Below are 23,018 nucleotides of genomic sequence, written 5' to 3'. Positions count from 1 at the left end.
GTAACCCAGCTGAATCATGAGGGGTGGAGTGGTCTAAACCAGAAAAGTATGGAAATGGATGCAAGAGATCTTCCCATCTGATCACTCTTATGTGCAGAGGCAAGGGAGGGGGGAACCAAGGCATGATTCCAATGAGATGAGCACAGCTTGGAGCACAGACCTTGGGCTCCTCACTTACCCGCCTATTGCCCCAGGAGAAGTGGTGTTTTCAATATGAAGAAAACTCCATGTTTTACATAATTCTAAGAAATGGATATTGTTTAGCTAATTATAAATACAGATGAAACTGTAATTCAGCTTTAAGGTAGTGCTTTATTACTTGACAGCAAAATTTTTAAAAACCTAAACACATTCCTAAAAAACACACAGATTGTTAAAATACTTTATAAATGCATTCAATTTTGTTGTAAAGGACATCAGTGGACATAGTCCAAGGTCAGGAGCTAAAAAGTAAGGGTTTCATTTGGCACAGATATATTCACAATATATAAAGCTGCAAGAGATTCATAAATTAAAGACATCTAAACAACTTTTAAAGACATATTCAGGGAGAATACCAACCTCATAGTAATCTAAGCTGGTCAGCTCTATGGATCTTTCTCCTGTGCGTGTGCATGTGTGTGTGCGTGCACACGCGTGCATCCACAGTAATTTAATTAAGTCAACTAATATTCAGTGCATGCAGCCCTACACCATTATTGCAAAAGCTGCACCAGAAATTCCACAGGGTGAGGTCACATGGTCAAAGAATATGAGACATACTAAGACTGTTGCACTAGGGAAAATAGATTCCTTTTTATGGTGTTTACACACACACAAAATGGCTTATTCAAATATATCATCCTCTTTGTTGTAGGACATGTCTGACTCTACAACCCCCAAACTTTCATAGTAGTAGTTTCCATCTATCGGGACTAAGTCATTGTTACTCTTCCTCTTCTGTAGCTCTCCTCCCTGCAGGACAGGTGGCTCAAATGTAGCAGCACTTATGGTTTGAAGTTCTTTCTCAAGTGGAACCTCAGCTCCATCTATTTCAGCCAAATTTGAATGATTGGCTGTGGGCAAAAGGCGGTCACTTCGTAGCCGCCTTCTTATTTCTTCTTCTTTAATCTGAAAAGCAATATTAAAAAAAAATGAAAAGGAGTCCAAATCACCTTCTATAAGTTCTCATTATTATTGCCCATCATGAATCATGAAAATTTCTGGCTTTTCTATGTCCTTAACAGTCATATAACCATATTTGTTGAGGAAGTTCTATTGAAGGGGGCAGACATAGGGTCTACCCCATGAAGTACATAGCCAGTCCTTGCTCCCAGGAGGCCATGAGAGGGCAATGTCAGCTTGGACTAACACCAGGAGGCCTGTCTCCCAGCAGAGCAGCTAGTAGAGTGTTCTGAGGTCCCAGGTGCCAAAGCTGCAGGAATTCTTGTCTGTGGTCCTCAGGGCCTCCTCTCTGCTACACACATCCTGCCCTGATTCTCCTCCTACCCACCCCCAAGTAAAGTCTTTCTTTTTTCATGTGAAGGAAACCTCATACTTGATTCAATTCTGAGAATTTAAATATTGCTATCTTAGGCTGTATGGATGAAATTGAAATTTTCGGCCAACTTTAAGATATGTCTTCTGTTACAGCACAAAGATAATTTTGAGAAAGCAAACACCAACCATTTAGCATAAGAAGCATGCAGATCACTGAGATACTAAGTACAAATCCATGCAATTTGTCTTAAAGCTACTGATAGGAAAAGGTCTGAAGTGAACTCATTTTAGCAAGTGTTGAATGCCTCAGACTCTGAGCCTCAGAGCTCACTTACCTTCCGCCGCTCCTCTGCTGCCTGCATCTTCTCTTCTATGTCCTTCATTGTGAAATCTCTTACTTCCTTTTTGATCTTAAGTTTTTTCAGTCTGGCTGGTGGCTTTCTCAGTGGCTTCTCAGTTGTGTTCATCTGGAAGAAGACATTTTTAGAAAATTGAGAAACAAGCATATTCAATGGCAGAGGAGAAAGGCAGGAGAGGTAAACACAATTTAGAAGGTAAATACTAAAGACCTAAACTTTCTAGTAGCAGATTAAAACAACAATAACAACTTAAAAGCTGGTAACAAAAGAATTAATTACTAAAGATAAAATGTGTTAGATGCCCTAAAAACACCAAGCTATTAAGAAAAAGGAACTAAGTATGCAACAAGTTCTGAAACTGGATAAAAGAGGACTCAGGAGGAAAAAGTCTTGAGAATGAACACAAAATGGAAGGTAGAGAATCAGTTATGAATTTGTAATTCAAAGTAAAAGGTCAAATTTTTACCTTGATTTATAATATTCAATGATTTCAATTCATTTTTATACATTCCACAAGTTGCAAATTACTTTCACTTGAATAGCGATTAGATCTTACCACTTTTGATCTTGTGGCAGAGAGAGAATTAATTGCTATTGAGAAATAACTTTGTGCTGGGCTTTGCTATTGGTATTTTACAAAATATTCTCATGAGAGCAGAAACTAAAATGCCACTTCATGTGACTAACAACTCTTTCAATAGTTCAAAGAATAATGAATTTCTAATTATAATTAGTAGTAATAAAAATGTAAAATTATTATGAAGGGCTTATGAAGAAAGTTTTTTCTTCTTTTTTTAAAAAGACATGTTATTTGTTTTTAAAAAAATATTTATTTTTTAAAAATTTATTTTTAAAAATAATATTTATTTTTTTTTAGGTTTAAGTGGACACAAAATCTTTATTTTATTTATGTGGTTTATTTATGTGGTTCTGAGGATCGAACCCACTGCCTCATGCATGCTAGGCAAACACTCTACCACTAGCCACAATCCCAGCCCCAGGAAAGTTTTAATTGACAGTGTTTTTCTTCTTAAAAATTAAATTTTCTTTTAAAAAAGTTTTTGTAATATACATTTATTATGAAAAATTTAAAAAATACATAAGTAACCCCCCTAATCGTCTGTTTCATCATTTGGCCCCCAATCCCACTCGTAAACATGATTTTTTTTTTAAAAAAGTGTGTCTTTCCAGATATTTTCTACGCACATGAGACATCAGGGATCTCCTTGAGAAAAAGCACCCCTTATGATTAAGGGATAAAACCTCTCAGGGGGAAATAATTCAGCCAAGTTAGCTCTCAGTCTTATGGGGTTACAAGCTGTACTGGAGTTAAAAAGCGAACCAGTCTTCAAGGCTATAGGAGTAAAATAACTTGTTAGGAGATGGAAAGCTGAGAAGTCGCCTCAGCCTTTTGAGATTATGTGGTTGGCAGAAATGTCAAGGACTGGAATGAGACAAGTCCCAAAGACAAGGCCACTGAGACAGAACAACAGTCTGCCCCATTCTGAAAATAACATCCGGGACTTTCTCAGACAATAAGAAGTAAATTCCAAATGGTGAGAGACAAATCTATGCATAGAATAGTCACTGAAGTAACCCATAGGCACCTTTACCTTATTAGCATAGTTAACACACACCCATAGAGGGACACATAGGATGTTAATGAGACATGCAATGCGTAAAGAAGCACAAAGAGGAAGAGCACATTGTGCTCAAACCCCACCTCCTCCAGGGACGGAATCAAGGTAGTCCCTCTGCCTACTCTAGATGCCATGAAACTGCACACCTTTATCATTTGTTCGAGTCGGCCTGACACTCTTGGAGAGTGCTCCCTCTGGCCCCAGCAGAAGTCCCCAATAAAGAGCCTATTCCTCTTATATGGATGTGTCTGCCTCATTCTTCTGGTAGAGAGCACAGGAACCTACTGAGCCAGCAACACAGGTATATTTATATGCGCACATATGTGCAGAACATCTGCAATGTTAAATAAAAACTAAATGCGATTATATCCAAACACATTGTCCTGCAATTTGCTTTTACTTAATTTAATATGGACATCTTTCTAGGTCAGTATATATAGATTGATTATGATTAGGGGAAGATTTTAACGAACTCCATGTCTTTATTATAAAATGAACTGAGTCCTGTTCTAGATAATCTCTCTAAAGACTTCTTTCAAAGAGAAAAGAGCTATTAATATTCATTATAATTTCCAAATGACTCTCTCTCTCTTCAGACTACCACGCTGTAGATGCTGAGAAAATAAATCAAGCGGACAAAGAGAAGCAATTTAGCTTAACAGGGAAAGTCACGGGCTTGGGACTTACACACACCTGGGTTTGAATCCCGACTTGGCTATGGAGTGACTTTCCATGACTTGTTAAGCCCTACAAACCCTGGCTTCCTCATTTGCACAGTACTTAACTTCCTGGGAAACGTTTTAGAGGGAGTAGAAGGGTATAACGCCAACTTGTCTACTCGGCAAACAAACTACCCAACTACCCCAAGGTGGATAAGGAGACCAGAAAGGCGCTGGAACTGGAACGGAAACCCGGAACCGGAAACCACCGTGAGACCAAACCCGGAACCGGAAGTACAACGGAACCCGGAACCGGAAGTAGAGCAGCAACTCTACCACTAATTCAATGTCTGACCTGAGGCCAGCACCTTTGGACTTTGGTCTCTGAACTTACGGGTAAGATAGTGAGAGGATGAAAGACGGCTAACTTTCCTTCCAGCTTTGAAATCTAGGATGCTCAGAGCCTTTTGAAAACATTATTGTAAGGTTGGCTCCGTTTCAGCCATCAGAGTTATCTGTGGGGCAGAGTTGTTCACTGGAAGAAAACTGATTTTTTCAGTAAAGAATATTCCCCCTTCTCATTGTGTGTGTGTGTGTGTGTGTGTGTGTGTGTGTGTGTGTTTTAATGACACTTGACTTTTAAGCTTCCTGCTGGCAAAAGCCATTTGCTGGAAAGAGGGACACACTTGCTGTGGTTGCTCAGCCAGAGATACTATGAAATGAGTTTGAAAACCTTTCTTAGAGCTGCTCACTCAACAGAGGCTAAAAGAAAATTATATGGTAATCCAAGATCCAATAAAGAAATGCAGAGTTAGATTTTACATAGCAGTCTGAACCTTGACTAACACTGTGAGATCAGTCAGTCATACTGAGAGAAGTTGGGATTTTCTGGTTTGGAAAGGCTCTTCCTGTGGCTTTATTTCAAACTGATGCCTATGAAATCATTTTCTTCCTCCTCTTGAGAAGTTAATCCTATCTGTGCAGTCTTTCTTGAGTTTGACAGTTACATAGAAACATTGAAAAAACTCTGTACAGTTATATTTTTTAAAACTGAATTTTGTGAAATCAGAATTCATCAAATGTTGGTTGGCACTTTAAAATGATAACAACAATTTTATTATGCATAGACATGCTGTCAGTAGAAACTTAAAGACCACCATCTTAAGCTTAGAGAAGTTACCAGTTCAGTTATTTTCCTTAAGAATACTATCAGAGGACTGCCAGTCCCAAAGATGCTGTAATAATATTTGAGCCTTGTTTCTAGCCAACTGAGCTTGTATGTATTATGTCTTACATCCACTATGTATCCCTCAGAACTTTCCTAATTAATTATTGACCTATGGATGAACTTATCTTGGGTTTGTTCCCTAAAGGTATCTTGTACACAGAATAGGCCAAAGCTTCCTGCAGAAGACCTGATCATTTGCCACAGTCCGGGCCGCAGCAAAATAAGGGGAGGGGGGTGACGAACAACTTGTGTACATTGATACAGCAGGAGTAGGAGCCGTTTATTGTAGGACAACAGAGGTATTTATACATTTTGCACAGCTTATCTTAATTAGCATAAACTAGATACATCAGTCAACCAATAAGGAATGGCTTATGGCTTACACTTAATGGCTCGCTTTTGTTACTTCTCAAACCACTCCCTCTGGCATTTTGTCAGGCACCATCCAGACTTGTTTACGAACTCTAACATTCCCCTGGCAAAATGCCAGGCGCCATCCTGACTTGTTTACAGACTCTAACAATCATTCATGTTCTTTCATCTTTAGACCTCCTTAGGAAGATCACACTGTCATTTACTAGCATTATTTAGTCCTAACTCAGTTGACTTTCTCCTCAAAAAACTCTCCATGAAGGTCAACAAATAATGTTAGAGACTGATGCAATGTGAACAAACTCCCTAACTACACTAAAGGTTACAGAAGTTGCACAGAGAAGAGAATAAACTTTGATCAGACAAGGCGAAATTAATGGAAAATACTCAGGGCTTGCAAATAGGTATGAGAGAGAGAGAGAGAGAGAGGTATGAATTTACAATAAGATACCTAAGCAATAATATTTATGTGGGTGAGAGTCAATCACATATTTCTAAAGAGGTCTGTACTAACCCATACACATATTGACATAAATCCAGTACTCTTTACCATATAGTCATGTTAAGTCTCAGTAAAATGGTTTAAAATACACTAAAAGGCTCACTTAATGATCTAATATTTATGTTATTGATGTTATATCTCTTACATATCTTTTTAACTCTTAAATCAGCATAAAATCTATTAATATGAACATGCTTGAAAACTGGTTATGTGGAGAGTACTATGGAATTGTAGTACTCACTGGCAAGTGAATGATGAAAACAGAAAAAAGATGAAAGGAGACCTTGCAGCAGACTCAGATACTACTTTGGACCCTTAGGAAGATGGGATGGCCCTGACTCAGAAGAGGAATAGAAGACCCTCACTTTTATCACTCTAACTAAAAACTCAGTGGAAGATGATGATTACCTGACTAGGAAGTGGGCATAACTAGTCCAGAATTCTCTTGTATTTAATAAGCTATTAGTCCATGTAAGAAGTCTTATTTTTAAAGTATTCTCAAATTTATTCTATTTTCCCATAACATTTTATTTTAAATCATTTTTCCCCTAGGAGAATGAAGAAATAATGTTTACACATCTGATTGGATTCATCACATTGTGGTAACTGCTAACACTGGTATCCTTTTATTAATCATCTTCTTTTTATTTATCTTGACTCCTTGGTTTGATTTTTAGTCAAATTTATCAGGGTTTTTCTTTTTTATAAGTATTATATATTTCAAAATATTAGCCTTCAATCACTTCTATACTTTATATGATCCCCACTCTGTCCTTCAGTGTTGATTCTTATCTTTTTATTATATATGTATAACTTTTGCCAAAACATTTAAGGCACCTAGTATCTGGCCCAATTATGAACTGAAGCACACCTGAATTGAAGGAAGCTATATTGGTGACACTGAGCTACTGTAGCTCTTTTTTACTTCCCTGGGCTTCTTGAGTATAATTGTAGTTGCTATTCTTGAAATGTTACATTTTCAGGAATATTTTAGAATTGTCTCTCATGATGAATGAGGAATACACTATGATTTCAATAGCTTTAATCCTTCCCATCTTGTTGGTGAACTTGAAAGCTTTGTGTATAGATTTGAGGAAGTTCAGGGTATCTGGTTCTCATCCTAGGCTGTTGACAGATGATTCTGTTAACTTTCCAAAACATGGAAGCTGGATTCCACACCCAGGTATTAGCCCAGGGTGGAACATGGGCACTGGGAATTTTGAAAACTCCCTAGGTTACTCCAAGGTATAGTCAGGTTAAGGACCACAACATTAGGCAATAAAACAAAGAGCTATATGTTGCCACTCTGGCCTGTTGCAAACTTGGTGTATGCTGGAACATCTTGGCCCAATACCAAGGGCCAGACTGGGTGGGAATTGTGGCATTCTTACAACCTTATATTTAAATGCTTTTGAGAATGTCCTAACCATGCTCCTAATAGCCATTCTATTTCTATATAATATGTATACAGTCTTAACCTTTAGTTCACTTAATAGTGTTATTGAAAGTCAAGCCCATAGTTGTCATTAATATATTTCTTTCACAATGTAACTTATGCTAATTAACCTTGGCATCCTATGCAAGATGTATGTTAGAATGCATTCATCTCGAGCACATTATCACTGAGATGTTTGAATGTAATCCTCTTGGTGTCAGCCCCAAGGTATCTCCAGCATTTCCCAGAAGTAGTCATTGCTTAGCTACTGGATGTTTCCATTATCTGTCCTCCTCCACTTGATGTGCTCTCCTGTCTTTTGACACAACTTTTTTTCTGTCCCCCAGAGACTCAACTATAGCCAGAAATCCCTCCCCCTCCATGTTAAAGATCAAATCCCTCCCCCTCCATGTTAAAGATCTGTTCTTCTGGTATTTTCTAGTAGGATCAGGTACTCCAGGATGCCTTGGGTCATGTTAGCAGTGTGCAAATGCAAACTGTCATGATGGCATTAGCCTTTCATTATATGACTCATTTGTACTTTGCCCTTTCTCCTACATCCTCATCATTGGGTAGTCTAAGAATATTAAGTGTTGGCAGTCTTTCCTCTCCCCAAATACTTTCTGCAGGAATTTCCCTTTTCAAAAGAAAATGCCAACTTGGCTTCAATTCATAAGTTCTCAACATTCCCTACACACAGGGAAGAAAGTTCACTTAGGCACTAAGTGACTTGGTCTAGGAGCAGACTTCATTTGAATAATAAGTCTTTTATTCCCAGTTGACTATTTTCCCTACAACACAGGGATAGGTAACAATTATGGGAACTTTGAAGTTATTTCTGATCTCTATTTTCATCATTGCTTTTTCTTTTGTTTTCTATTCATTTTTTCCTCAGTCTTCCTTTAATTGTGATTTCTTCTTTACCTTCTCTGGTACTCAGTACCTAGATATCTGGAGCATTGGCTTAAAAACAAGCAAACAAACAAGCAAACAAAACAAAACAACAAACACTATCCTCTTTTATATAGAACTAATTTAAAAATTTAGAGTTCTAGACTTGGGTCAAGCAAGTTAAAAATCAGAGTAAAATTTTACACTAAGGAAAAACTGCCAGATTGATCAGGATGAATCAGCAAAGAAAAATAGCAGTTTAGTAATTTTTACAACTGTATTTCCCCATGTTTGATTCTAGGATGTGTGTATGTACACACACATAAACATATATGTCATAGCCTTGGCATTTAGGCCCATTTTCTTAATGAGTAAATCAAATTCAGTTTTCTTATCCAAACGTTAATGCTTAATAAAAATTGCTGAAAGGACAAAGGCATGTTATTCAGTGGGGCTTATTGTACCTCAAATTTAATATAACCCAAGAAATGTTTTTATCAGATTCATTACTCAATAGCAATTAGGACAATTCCTGAATCCACAAAGGATGGTGTGCAAGGGCATGAGGGAATTGATGGAAGGTAAAAACTGGCTTAGATAAATGCTGTCACCGGCAGTCACACATGTGGAAATAATGACCTGTGCTCCATCATCTCTGAGGTGACATTAATTATAGAATTACTTGCCATAACATCATATGATTCTCCATTTCTAAATATTCTGCTGCTGCTTTGTATTATTCCTTGAACAATCAGTTCCTCCAGGATGTCTGATGACTTTTGTCGCTCTCGATTCTCCAGGGGTTGGGGCTTATTGATAAATCCATTGGTCACCGGGTCTTCCAAAGTAAAAGAGAAAGAAAAGGAAGTGAGGATTTTTATCAGTCAGATGGTAATCATATGTCTTATGAATCATGCTACCTATTGAAATCTTAGTCTCAACACTCTGTCCTAAGAATCTGTTTCTTTTTTAAAAAAGTAGACTCCTTTGCAGTTCAAATTCTTAATGTTCTTTCCAAGGAAACATGGACATATTATATTCCTAGCAGGTCTCATGTTAAGCATAACAAAAAGTCTTTCATGTGCTGCTATGTATTACTTTTTGTTGTAACAACACTTATACACTTGGGTCAGATGACATGGGTTTCTCCACTAATTATGAAGCTAAACTACAGCTAAGACTCATTCTCCTGGTGACTAGGATGAGTTGCAGTTTGGTTTCTATGCTTTGTATACAAAAGATAAACAGCATGATGTTGCCAAGAGACGTCTAGTTCTGCAACCCTGAGTGTACAGTTACACCATCTGCTAAATCTGCAGAAGTAAAAGCGTGCCTTTTTGAAAAGAGTCTTTGATCCAAATCAGAATGGGATTTAAAAATTTGTCAGCTATATTTTTATTAGTGATTCTAAAAATGAGCCTTGAAATCATTTCTAGGGGGACCTTATCGAACTATTTTTTGAAAGAAGCCTCCTCATTAAAAATCACCAATTATATAAATAAACAAATATATATTATCACATTACAAAATAAAGGTCCAGAGACAGGTTTGTTTTCTTGTCAGAAGTCCAGCAGTGTGGAGTCCTTGGGGATCAGCTCTCCTCTGGTCTGCAGTCATTGGGAAGTCCTAACTGTAACCAGGTCCATCCCCTTTAATGGATGGAGGCTTTGTATTAAAATTTCTAACCTGGTTATGAAGACAACTTTCACGAGTTTGCTGGAAAGGGAGAAAACACCCCCTGGTGCAGACACACTAATCGGATTTCTTTCACTTTGAAATATTAACCTGCCTTCTCTATGAGATTTTTCAACCTTACTGCTGCAAGCAGCTCCAACACATCCCCAACCATCTTGGCACCTTTCCACTGCTGCTTCGGCTGCCCATGCAGGTGCTCAAAATAGAACCAATTCTCATTTGAAAGTGCTCTATCCAGATTTACGTACAGAGTAGTAAAACACGTCATGTAGGTAGGTGAACTAAAAATTTGAATTAACAAATAAAAATGCAAAAAAAATAGGCCAGAGGTGAATCCAAGGTCATCTGGAAGGGTCAAAATAATAGTAACTACTGTTTTTTGAGCACTTATGTACTTGCATTATACGAAGTACTTTGTATACTGTCTCGCATATAATTCAAACATAAATAAATAATATCCCTGTGAAGGGATATTATTATCTCTATTTTATAAGTAAACACACTAATATGATGAAGGCTAACTAACTTGCATAAAGGGATATGGGTAGCAAGAATGTTAACTAGCACTGAATCCAAGTCTGTTTGACATCAACACCCATGTCTTCACTACCTGTCTCTCCCAAATGGGTCAGGTCAATGTCATGTCATGTAAATGTCTCCCAAATGTGTCATGTAAATATCATGCATGGGAGAGAAAGGCTTCCTCTCTCCTGTGGTATTTCTAAAAGGGTTATCATGATTGAAAGATTACTAACATAATAAAAAGTATTGTAACCATTTGAACCCATTCTTTTTTGAGTTCACTCAAGTATTCAGCTTGATCTTTGCAGTAACTAACCTACACAGAGATTCCTAGAATGTGTCAGTTACTTCAACTAATTGTCTTCTTTTCTTGGGACACTGGAGAAGATTGGGGAATGTTGAAAAATAACATTGTCATTCTATTTTTATTATAAAAGTAATACATGGTTCCCACAATGAATTTAAAAAATATAAAAAAAGAATAGAAGATAAAAGTGCCTGTATTCTCACCATTCAGAGAGAACTATTGTCAATATATAAAATTTTATTTTTATAAATTTGGCACCATATTGGACATACAGCTTTGTTTATCATTAAACTAATGTTTATATTAGCATTTTCTCATGTTATTAGAAACTCTTTATAGGCTTAAGTGTGAAAATTGGAATCACACAAGAAAACATGGGTGACATCATCTTAAACCAGATACAGGGAAAGGCTTTTAAATTTTCTCAAAATCCAAATTCAGGAAAAGACTGATAAATTTTACTACATTAAAAAAACCCACAAACTTTTGCAAGTCCGAGTACCAAATACAATAAGAGTCAAATGTAGGTACCATGTGCCTCCTAATCTGCTGTACTAAAAAATAAATAAATGAATAAATAAATATAATTGGATATTATTTCTGATGTTCTTGCCCCAAATGCATAACCTGGACACAACCGTGATGAAATCTCAGACAAACCCAAATTAAGGAACATTCTACATAGCCTCTATCTTCCAATACATCAAGGTCTAAATGTAAAGAGAAGCTGAGGGGTTCAGGGTAAAGGAGAATAAAGCCATGTGACAAACATGTGACCCAAGGTTAGAACCCAAATCAGAAATTTATGAAGGACATTTGTGAGACAATTGACAAAATTCGAATATGGCCCATACATGAGATAATGATGCTGAAAAGCTAATAATTTCCTGATTTTGATCCTTTTACAGAGATTATGCAAAAAATGTCCTTGCTTTTAGGGAAACACATACTGGTGCATTTCCAAGTAAGGTAACATCAAGTCAGGGAAAAAACACACTCGTATATGGGGGACATGATCATGCAATTGTGGCCATGTGGTAACACTGAGGAATCTGGATAAAAGAATATAAAGACTTTTTTTCTTAAATCTGACATTATTCAAAATTAGAAGTTTTTTTCCCCAAAGGAAATACAGTCTCAGACTTAATGATGGTTCAATTTATGATTTTTTTGATTCCATGATGGTACAAAAACCTTATGCACGTTGTAGAAACTGTATTTGAATTTCTGATTTGGATCTTTTCCCGGACTAGCGATAGGTGTTTCAACTCCCTTTTGGATGCTGGATAGCAGTAGCGACTGTGACTTGCAGCCAAACACAGATCGCTGGTGACACCAGCACTACAGCATGCTGTGGCTGAGCCCAGGCGTTCAGCAGGTCAGTGCAGTCAGAGCATTTTTGACTTCTAACATTCTCGTCCTTTTTCTACTGGTGGTAGGTTTCTCGGGCCCTAACCCCATGGTAAGTCAGGTAGCCATAGTTGGAAAACGTTAGTGTGAAGATTGAAACTCTGTAGATGTGAAGACCAGGAGGAAGAAGGGAGAAAGCCAAGAACTGGCAGAGAGGAAAAGTGGGCAGAGAACAAATGTAAAGTCCAAGACATTCTGTGAAAAGATGCCTTCTTGAAACTCATGTACACTGTATTTTAGAAACATCTGCTTTGAGCTGACTTCTCAAGCTGTTCTCCCTCCACAGCATCCTGCTTCCCAGCTGTGATCCTCACAGTGCCTTTAACAGCATGCAGCTGCAGGATCAGCTGTCCCCAGCACACCTGTCCCAGCCACCTGACAGCCTGAAGTCTGCTAGCCACACAGGTCTTGAGCAGGTATTTGCAGCCAGGAACTAAGTCACAACTGCATTATCACAGAGAGAAAGTATCTGTGCTGGCCCTGTAGTCAGAGAGGAGGGGACATCCTGCTTCCTTCTCAGAGGTCATGTGGACATCACATCAGAACCACAAGAGGATGACCAATATAAAATCTGTAATAATCTGAGCGTGCTAGCAAAGTCCAAGAAGAGTAACTTCATGTATGAACCCATGTGCTTCCCAGCTGTAACTGGTAACTAGCGAAGAAGCTACAGAGCATTTTTAACTAGGAATGAAATGAAAGCTCCCCCCACCAAAAAAAATAGAGCACTTCCCCTTGAAGTCTGTGAGGTTCAATTTATTTTGAATGCTGATCAAATATAAATAAGATATCATAAATCCTCACCAGGGAGCAACTCAAGGAAATGGAAATCTGCAAATAGTTCGCAAATAGTACACTAGCTCATGACTACTTCTTGAAAGATCCTTTTATTGCACATTTGCTGATAACTTTGGAAGGGGAGACACAGGGAAGGCAGTTGGACGAAGGTTTTATTTATTTTTTTGCAAATGTAGACCTTTCCCTTAGAAAGAGGTTAACCTAGTGGAGTGGATGTTTAAATGATTTTAAATTGAGCAACTTGTATTCTTAAATTCTGTTTCCAATTCTCAATAAAGGCTGAGAATGTTTAAAAAAAAAAGAGAGAGATGACTTTAATTATCTCACGGACAATAAGATGAATAGTTGTCATTATTTACTGAAAAAATGAAGACCTAAGGCTAACTTTTAAAGTTTTGTCACTGAAAATACTTCATGACCCACAAAAAAGAGATAAAAGGCCACTGAATATACATTGTATTTAGAGAATCAGTATTTTTGTAGAGATCAACATGAACCCACAAAACCCAAGGAGTGGTGGCTTACCTGAATTTACTTTTCCATTTCTTTCACTAGGAGATGGAGAACTTTCTGGAATAGTTCCGGGTAAGCTTCTTATCTGAGTTTGTTGTTCCAGGCCTTCTACCTTGTCCACAGTGTCCTTGGGCAGTGTGGCATCGATCTGGGGCCTGCAGTTCTCCTCAGAGTGTGTTAGTTGGGCAGCAGCCTGTGAAGAGGGAATACTCTCTGAGAGTCCAGATTTCTTGGAACATGAAAAGTGTTGTGGGTCTGCTGTGTGAGTATTTCTTCAACCAGTATCCATGGTAGGCTGCAACCTGCAAATGTTACGTGGCATGTGATTAACTGAATGGCAAAATTGTCCTAAAGGACCCAGGGGGCCCTATATGCAGTCACAGTGTCCCTAGAAGAGAGGTAGCAGGAGATTTGACTGCAGGAGGCAAAGCTGATGCGAGGATGGGAGCAGGGGCAGCTTGAAGATGCTAAGGTGCTGGAGGGGAAGGAGAAAGGGACTTTAACCACGGGCTCTGAGGACCACTGCTATAGATGCTGCAAAGGGAAAGGACTTTTTCCTTCAAGTGACAGTGACTAGCCCTGCCAGCACCTCGACTTTGCCCAGTGTGACTAACTTTGGGCTTCTGACTTCCAGAGCTCTAAGAAAATACATTTGTATTTTTTAAAAATTTTTTATTTGTTCTACTTAGTTGTACATGACAACAGAATGCATTTCAATTCATTGTACACAAATGGAGTGCAACATTTCAATTCTCTAGTTGTACATGGCATAGAGATGCACTACTTGTGCAATCATACATGTACCTAGGGTAATGATGTCCATCTCATTCTACCATCTTTCCCATTCTTATAACATTTGTATGGCTTTAAGCCACTAAACTTGGGTTAATTAGTTAAAACAGCAATAGAAAAATGCTTACAGTTTTATTAATTTATGTTAGAAGGGATCTATCAAATACAAGTTGCTGTACTGAACTTTTTATTAAGACAAACAAGTTCATAATCAAGTGTGAAAGTAGAGATACTACTACATAAAAGGAATATTTTTTAAAAAATGAAATATACATTGTTTTTGCTGGTTAAAATGTAGGTCAGACTTCTTTTTAAAAGAATTAAATAATAGTGAAGGAAATTGCAGTCAGTTTTATGTGTCAACCAGGCTAGGCTACAGTAGTCAGTCAAACATTAATTCTAGGTTTTGCTGTAAGGTGTTTTGTAGATGTGATTTATATCTACCAATCATTTGACTTTAAGTAAAACATTATCCTAGGTGGGTCTCTTACACTCAGTTGAAAGGCTTCAAGAACAGACTAGAGGTCTCCCTCAGGAAGAAGAAATTCTGCTGTGGACTGTGGCTTCAGCTCCAGACCACATTTTATGACCACTTGCCCTGTCCTGTGGATTTTGGATTTATCTGGCAGCTCTGTGACTGCATAAGCATTTTCCTTGCAGTACATTTATTCATCCATCCATTCAACCATCCAACCAACCATCCATCCATCCATCCAACTATTCATCTAACCAACCATCCATCCATCCATCTGGACCTGTTCCTCTAATATAATCCTGACCAATACAGAAACATAGTAGAAAATAAGAAGTACCAGCCCTTAGATAGAAGCACCATCAATATCTTGGTATATCACTTCCCAAATGTATTTACTCATATAAACAGTCTTTAAAAATAAGTTGTAATTAGCTGTTAAGCCCATGAAAAGATCTTCACTATTATACAGATCAAAACCACAATGAGTTGCTTCATATCCACTAGGAGGACTAAAATAAAAAAAAGAGAATAACAAATGTTGGTGAGGGTATAGAGAACTGGAACCCTCCTCCATTACTGTAGGAACACAAAATGTGGAGATACTTTGGAAAACAGCTTGAGATCTCTTCAAAGTTAAATGTAGGGTTACTGTATGACCTGGGAATTTTAATCCCAAGTAAACAACCAAGACAGTGAAAATACATATTCACCAAAAAGCTTGCATAAAAATGTTCATAATGGTTATTAATAATATTAACAAATGGGAAACAACCAAATGTTCATCAGTTGATGAATGGGGAAATAAAATGTGCTATATTCATGCAAAGGAATATTATTTGGAAATAAAAAGAAATTAAATATTGATATGATATAAAATAGCCAACTCTTGAAAACACAATGATAAAAATTCCTAGGCATGCTAGATCATTTTATAATACCATGTACATTTTATAATACATTTCCAGAAGGCCCTCTATAAATTTTGCACCAATGTGTGTGTAGTCCCACTTCTTTTCAGTGGACCATACTTCCATTGCTGATAAAAGTGCATTGGGCCAGGCGTGGTGGTGGTGCATGCCTGTAATCCCAGTGGCTCCCAGGAGGCTGAGGCAGGAGGATCTCAAGTTCAAAGCCAGGCTCAGCAACTTAGTGAGGTCCTGCCGCAAAATAAAAAATAAAAAGTGCTAGGGATGTCACTCAGTCCCTGCAGAGTAAGTGGACCTTCAACATACAACACATCTCATGTCACATACATCATGTACCACACACATACATTTATATTTGATTCATATAACAAAGGAAAAAGAGCCCCATTCAGATGCTCTTGTCTCTGAGGCTGAAGGTAAAGATGCAAATCATGTTGTACATTCTTCCTCTTATTTCTAAATAAACTGTGAAGAGCCAGGATCTGTAGTGGTCATGACACAAGTGTTTTTACAAGTTCATTTCATTCTGTAAATTCATCATTTTTTGAAACCAGTGAGTTACACACAAGGACTAATTTTTAATTTTATCATTTAATATTTCCAAGTGGAGATCCTAAAAACATTCAGTTGATTTAATGAAAGCAAAGGCAGCACCAACAATGATGGTAAGAAGCTCACACTAGAATTGAGTGTAAATTTGAGCATTTTTGATCTAAAAGGATGACTTTTCATAAAGACATTCTGTAAACTACAGCTTAGCCTCTATTTAAACACCATTACTGCAAATGACCTCACCATGGCTTCATCAGCGCTATTATAGCCACTTGGATTTGGAATCCAGACCCTAGCAAGGATATCTTCCCATGTGTACTTAGAGACACTCTGCACCGGAGTGCTGTTACTGACCAACACTTAGGCTGTAGCTGACAAAACACAGTCTTTTAGCATCAAATAACTCATACCAGCCTTCAGTTTCCACAGTAGAAATGTAAAGTTCTTCTTTTTTGAAAACTAAGAACATCTTTCAAATAACTTATCAATGTGTGACATATTCTGAGGATTTTAACCCAATTGTATAATCTGGACTTGAAAACAGACACAGTTCAAAGACCAGAGATACTGACAAATCAATTAAATCTGTGCCACTTGTGGACATGGCTAGTAGTGTTCTTGTTCCATCTATGCATGAAGAGTTTAAATTTTCACACCAATAAGAAAACCTTCTATATTATATAAGAAATGGTAACTGGAAGAGTTGGCTGGAAGGTTTTATCTTTTCCTTGAGATGAAGTAAGAGAAGTACAGATTAAATGTCTTTTTACATTTTGATAATTTTTAAAACTTTTTTTTTGTACCAGGGATTGAACCCAAGGGTATTAACCACTGAGCAACATCTCCAGTCCTTTTTTTATATTATATTTAGAGACAGGGTCTCACAGAGTTACTTAGGGCCTCATTAAGTTGCTGAGGCTGGCTTTGAATTTGAGATCCTCCTGCTTCAGCCTCTGGAGTTGCTAGGATTACAGGATTTTAGACACTCTAGAGCTGTCTGAATAATAATGCCACCACACCCAGCTATAATTTTGTATCAATTTTATTTTATACTTCAGTTCCTTGAGGATAAAATTTTATCAGTTTTAGACAGAATTTTAAAAATTGTGAATTCTAAAGTGATCTCTAGGCATGAGAATTACCATAATTTTTTTTCAAAAATTGCTTTCAACTCTAGATGTGTTTTTTTGTTTGTTTGTTTGTTTGGGCTGAGAAGTGTTATATGTGTCATACAGCTTTGGGGAAACATGTTTGCCAAACAGTTTGGAGGAACTAATTTGTTGAGGCTCCCCAGAGCTGAAATCTTAAATCAAATTAGTAGCAGATATATTTTATAAATATATTTGTTTGTAGACATAGAGGAAGAATTTGTTCTTCAAAAATATGATTTTTTCTAGTTACTTCTAGAAAAGTCACAATAATATCTCTCCAAATCTTATTATTTAAAAAGTTGAGCTTTAAGTAGCCGCTTAGGCCTTTTCAGAGACAATAAGCAAGGGCATTTTTAAAATCAGATGTTGGAGGGAAGCTGTGAAGGACCCTTGGAGATCACTCACTGCAAGCTAACCATTCCCTGTTTGTAACAGGCAAGAAACTAAGTTATTCATGTAGAATAACTCCAAGTAAGCATTTTTCCAACTAAGAAGTTTCCCAGGCTTTTCTTATGAATTAGTTTATTGTGGTGTCTTCTTGCCACTTTAAGGCAAAAGGGAAGAGAAAGTCTGTAGACAGTTCTCAAAACATTTAATTCAGAATATTTTAAAGTCAATGCCACTAAGAAACAATATTTCATTACAGCAAATACATTCATCTCAGTTTGAAGATATTTCTGAACTACTGAACTCTGAGTCCTCTGCCTTTATGCATGTAGTAAAGACATTACTATTCAGACAGCTCTAGAGTGTCTAATTAATAATAATCATACCCTACCCAGATCAGATTTCCAAAGTCAAGTGTTTTGGGCACTCACATAAAGAGAAGGTATATGCATGAGTAGACTCTCAGTCTATTTTCAAGTTGTTTTAATATTGATTTTTTTCCTTGCAGACTGTCATTAGTCTGGTTATGCTACATGGAGACAAGAACACACTAAGGAATCTGGGGACTTGGGTGCGTGGGGAGGACATGCAGTCACTCAAGGAAAATGCATTAGTGCTAGGTCTGCATGAGACACCACAGTTAGCACCAGAGATACAAAGATAAAAACAGTTCCTGTACCCAAGGAGGTGACAGCTCAGGATAGGAGGAAAAAATGGAAACAAATATGATAAAATGCATTGCCATTTGGTAGGAGGAGGTAGAAGATCAACCTGGCAGCATGGTGGCAGGGTCAGGGGTTGGCCAGATGAGCACAGGGAGGAGTGACCGTGAGCTGTCTTAAAAGATGTGCACAATTTGACGGTGGCCTTGGAGAAAGGGAAGAATCTGAAAGAGAGAAAGCAGCAGGTGCAAGGTCATGGAACTAGGGGCAGATGGGTGTGGGGAACAAGAAGCGAGGCCTGCGCAGAATATGCACATGGGGAGAGAGCAAACCCAGAGTCAGCAGCCAGTGCAAGGATATGCCAAGGATGTAGGGTTTTATCTTACAACCATCACCGTCATTATAATAACTTACATTGAGTTTTAGTCTGTGCCAGGCATATGAGCACTTTCATGTGAATTGTCTTATTTAATCCTTATAACAACTCTGTGAAGTAAGTATTGTGAATACCCTCATTTCACAGATAACACTGGGCCAGAGAGGTTAAGACCTTGACCAAGGTCAACAACTAATAAGAATGAACACAAAAATCAAACCCTGGTTGTCGTCGTCTTGACCATTGGTTTGTGTGCTCACTTAATGGATTGGTGACATTTTTCTGAGGAGGACTGACATATCCAATTTTATTATATAGAGGTCATTCTGGAGGTCATGTGGAAGATTAAAGCAGAAGGCAGATGATGGTGGAAATGGAAAAAGTATCCAAGCAGGCGATGACTTAACTGTGAAATTCAAGAAACTATGTAGAAAACCTTGCAGGCTTGGGATAGCCTGACCTAAAGGACCTGATATATTTGACACATGGAGGGAACTTCTTTTTACTCCCTCCTGATCTACACAACAAAGTTATTTTCAGTGTTAACCATGTGATCGAGCAAATGATAAAGCCAGAAAAGAACACAAATAGTAGGCATTTTTTTTTGTTGAAGACTTACATATAATGCGTGTATGAAAAATAAAAAAAAAAGATGAGAAATCTCTTTTGCACGAAAAAAGCTAAAACAATAGCAAATTGAGACTTAAATGACATAATGTATCGTAGGAAAAGGGGGAAAATATTCCTACATATTGGTGCAAAGCAATACTGAACAATAGCAAAGACCACCGAGGGTTTCCCAGAAGCCTGTAAACCTGTGAGGGAGAAGGACCTTGAAACAAATTGGCCTCAGGTGGCAATGGGAGTGCCAGATCAGTTGTTTGGGGGCCCAGAGCTGAAGGACGAATCAAGAGCTCACCAGCTCTCCTAGGACAGGCCCCTGGGGTGGCATTCTAGGAAGACAGAATAGCGTGGGTAAAAGCTTGGAGGAGTGAGGAAGACTGGAGGAACCAACCCCCAAGCCCTTGGTCTAGCAGCCCCAGGGGTCATGAGTGACAGCCATGGACAGTAGAGGAGCTGGCGCTACTAGAAAGAAAGAATGGGACCAAATCAAAAAAATGTCTGTACACTACAGTGAATTACAGAGGAGAACAGGTGACAGTGTGGGAGGTAGACTGGGAAGGACGGTGACAGGAGAGACTGAGAGGCCCAGGAAGACATATGGGACCTGAATGCAGACAGCAGCAGTTTAGGGATGGGAGCAGAGTGCAGGGTGACAGGCATTTGAGTGCAGGCTTCCTGCCGAGCACCAGGTCCTGAACCTCAGCTTTTCCCTAGAGTTGCTTTTGAAATGTGCCCCAAGAGCCCAGCAAATATGCCTCCTATGTGGCAGATGCTGTAACTGACACCCACAGTGTCCCACATAACCTGCTGGGACAAAGCCTGGGCTCTTTAAACAGCACTCTGCAAAGGCCTTTTAGGAAGGGTGGCCATAACTCTGGCTGTGCTGTGCTGGGCTTCAGCCAGACTGGCTGGGAAATGTATCAGGAGAACTCCCTTTCACTCTTGAAAGTCAGATTTTGATGGAAAATTAAACTCCTCTGGAATGGACCCTTGAGGGTTCCTAGTTCTGTCTATGGAATCTGGAGGGCAAAAAGGATGGGAAGAAATTTTGGACTAATTTTGGTCACAACCAACCCATCCCCTCCATGACCCATTCTGGGGGGCGGGGGGGAATACCCTTAATGCCTCCAGAGGAATGACCCGGGATTGGGGCTGGGAGTGTAGCTCAGTGGTAGAGCACCTGCCCATGGAGAGACCCTGGGTTCCATCTCCAATACCTCCCTCCCCTCACAAGGATAACAGGGATGCAACTTTGAGGCATAGTAGAAAGAGCACTGGAATGAGACTCCTGAAGAAAACTAGATCTGCCCCAAACAAGCTGTGCAGCCTCAGGCAAGTCTTCCACTTCTCCGAACCTCAGGGTCCCCCTTAGCTATGAAGCTAGAGGATGCAGCCAAGTGGTTCCTGAGAGCCCCTCCCATTCCAAGCGACTTCCAAAGAGCCCATTTTCCAGAAGCCAACCATACCTGGCAGCTCCAGGGACTCCCACCTTCCCCACATCACCTCCAGGCACAGCCCCGCCCAGCTCTGGCCGACTACAGGGATTATTCCAATTTCCCCTTTGCCCGGGGCCTTTAAACACCAAACCTCCCCAAACCCCTGCGTGGTTAGGACAGCCGCGAAGCACTGGCAGAACAGGGCTGTCCCGCCTCATGCACCCTATTATCCCTCCCGAGGCGGCCTGGGAACTTGGTCCAGCCCATTTCAGCTGTCCCCGAGCTTGAGAATCGGAGGCTTCCGGAGCAAAGGCTCTAGGTCTGTCTGATTCATTTTATTACTTTTTTTTCCTTTTTACCTGGACTCCCTCTTCCCATCCCTTCCTGGGCGCGGGCACGCGTCTCTGGTCCTCGGCGGGCTGGGACGCGCTGCAGCCCATGCTGCCCGCGCTCCGCCGCCCCTCGCCGCCCCTCGCCCGCGTCCTGCAGCGCTCCCGCCGCGCCACCTCCCGCCTTCAAGCTCGGGCGGGAGGCACTCGGTGTCTGGGCAGTTGCCGGGAACTATTGCCACAATAAACAGCGTCAGGAGGACCTGGGGCTGGGCTGCTATGGGACGTCTGTAACGGAAAACTCCAGATTGGAGGCGTCTAAATTCCAAGTAGGATGTAAATCGCAGCTCCCTCCAGGGTCCGGGAAAGGCAGGGTCCGCTGCCTGGCCGAGTTTACCAGGTACTGGAGTCTCAGCATCCTGCGAGGACCTTTTATTGATTTTCTTTATAAAGCACCGTGGGACACGCCCACCCCGTGCCTGGTCCACACTCAGCTGCTTTGCGACGCTGTGGGGGTGGTGTAGAAGGCGATTGTGTGGAAGGTGACGCAGATGGCCAGTCGGTGCAGACCCCTCCTTTGTGCAGATGGCCAGGACAGCCCCAGAAGGCAGTGTCTTAATGTGACCTCACAGAGGGGTGTTCACACAAACAGAAAGCCACACACTGAAGGAAACCAGACGTTGGGACCTTAAACAGTTCATCAGATTCCACAAGGGTCATGCAAGTCATTTTAATGGGAGGTGCATTTTATGAGCTGTAAGGAAAGAGCACCGGTGTGCATATCTGACAGAGAACCAAGAGAGGTCTGCTAGGATGACTGCTCCAAGGAGCAGCAAGTTTGTCTTTCCTGACTTTTTTCTTTTTATCCTACTTAATTTAAAAAAAATATTATTAGAGATGATTAAAAAGGAACTGAAGGGGATCTTAGTGATCTCCCAACCTTTCGTTTTGCAAATTTAAGCCAGAGAAGCTGGGTAACTTTCTAGAGTCCGGGAGGCAGCCATTTGTGGTTGAACCAGGTGGCCTGACTCAGTCCTTCCCTGGGTCCAAACAACAGGAAAATACAACTAAGGATTCTTGGAAGAGTAAAAATCCTGGATTCTCCCAAGGAAACTAGTGGTCAGTTCTGTCCTAAGGAACTAACCTAGCACTTAGACTCATTCCCTTCTCCCTCCCCCTGTTCTAATGATGCTGCCTGTCAATTTCCTTTTATTAAAATCCAGGAACAGGAAATGAAACTCTTGTCAAAGTACTGCAATTATGGAGCCACAGACATTGAAAGTGTGTGAATGAAGATATGAACCGAGGCTAAAATGGTGTTTGGGGAACATCTCTGACAGTATTGCCTCGTGGGTGCAATAACTCACATTAGATGCCCCAACTGGAAACTGGAAATTTCTTAGTTAGATAAACTCAGTGCAAAGGACACTTATAAAAATGTTCTTGGAGAAGTTTAATAGGTATTTGTAGAATTGTAAGAGTGAAATACTGCACAATT

At 39.5% G+C, this 23,018-nt stretch overlaps 1 protein-coding gene across 1 annotated transcript; it reads right to left on the bottom strand.

Annotated features, from left to right (window-relative positions):
* Window positions 1–313: 313 nt before the first annotated feature.
* Stmnd1 (stathmin domain containing 1) lies at window positions 314–21,710 on the bottom strand. Its single transcript, XM_026384621.2, has 5 exons — window positions 21,551–21,710; window positions 13,823–14,003; window positions 9,252–9,403; window positions 1,815–1,946; window positions 314–1,110 (listed from the first exon to the last, which is right to left on the bottom strand). The coding sequence occupies exons 1-5, from the start codon at window positions 21,629–21,631 to the stop codon at window positions 826–828; spliced, it is 831 nt and encodes a 276-aa protein (XP_026240406.2). The 5' UTR covers window positions 21,632–21,710; the 3' UTR covers window positions 314–825.
* Between the last annotated feature and the right edge of the window lie 1,308 nt (window positions 21,711–23,018).

This window comes from Urocitellus parryii, chromosome 8 (genome assembly GCF_045843805.1).
Source record: "Urocitellus parryii isolate mUroPar1 chromosome 8, mUroPar1.hap1, whole genome shotgun sequence".
Lineage (NCBI taxonomy): Eukaryota > Metazoa > Chordata > Mammalia > Rodentia > Sciuridae > Urocitellus > Urocitellus parryii.
The sequence above is the reverse complement of the archived record's forward strand: the minus strand, read 5'-3'. Positions and strand labels throughout refer to the sequence as shown.

Excerpts from the sequence above, each read along its gene's own strand:
- Stmnd1 (XM_026384621.2), bottom strand. The coding sequence starts at position 21,631 with ATGGGCTGCAGCGCGTCCCAGCCCGCCGAGGACCAGAGACGCGTGCCC. Across the intron at positions 9,404-13,822 it reads AAATGGAAAAGTAAATTCAG|ACCCGGTGACCAATGGATTT; the intron begins GTAAGCCACCAC and ends TTACTTTGGAAG. Across the intron at positions 1,111-1,814 it reads CAGCAGAGGAGCGGCGGAAG|ATTAAAGAAGAAGAAATAAG; the intron begins GTAAGTGAGCTC and ends ATTGCTTTTCAG.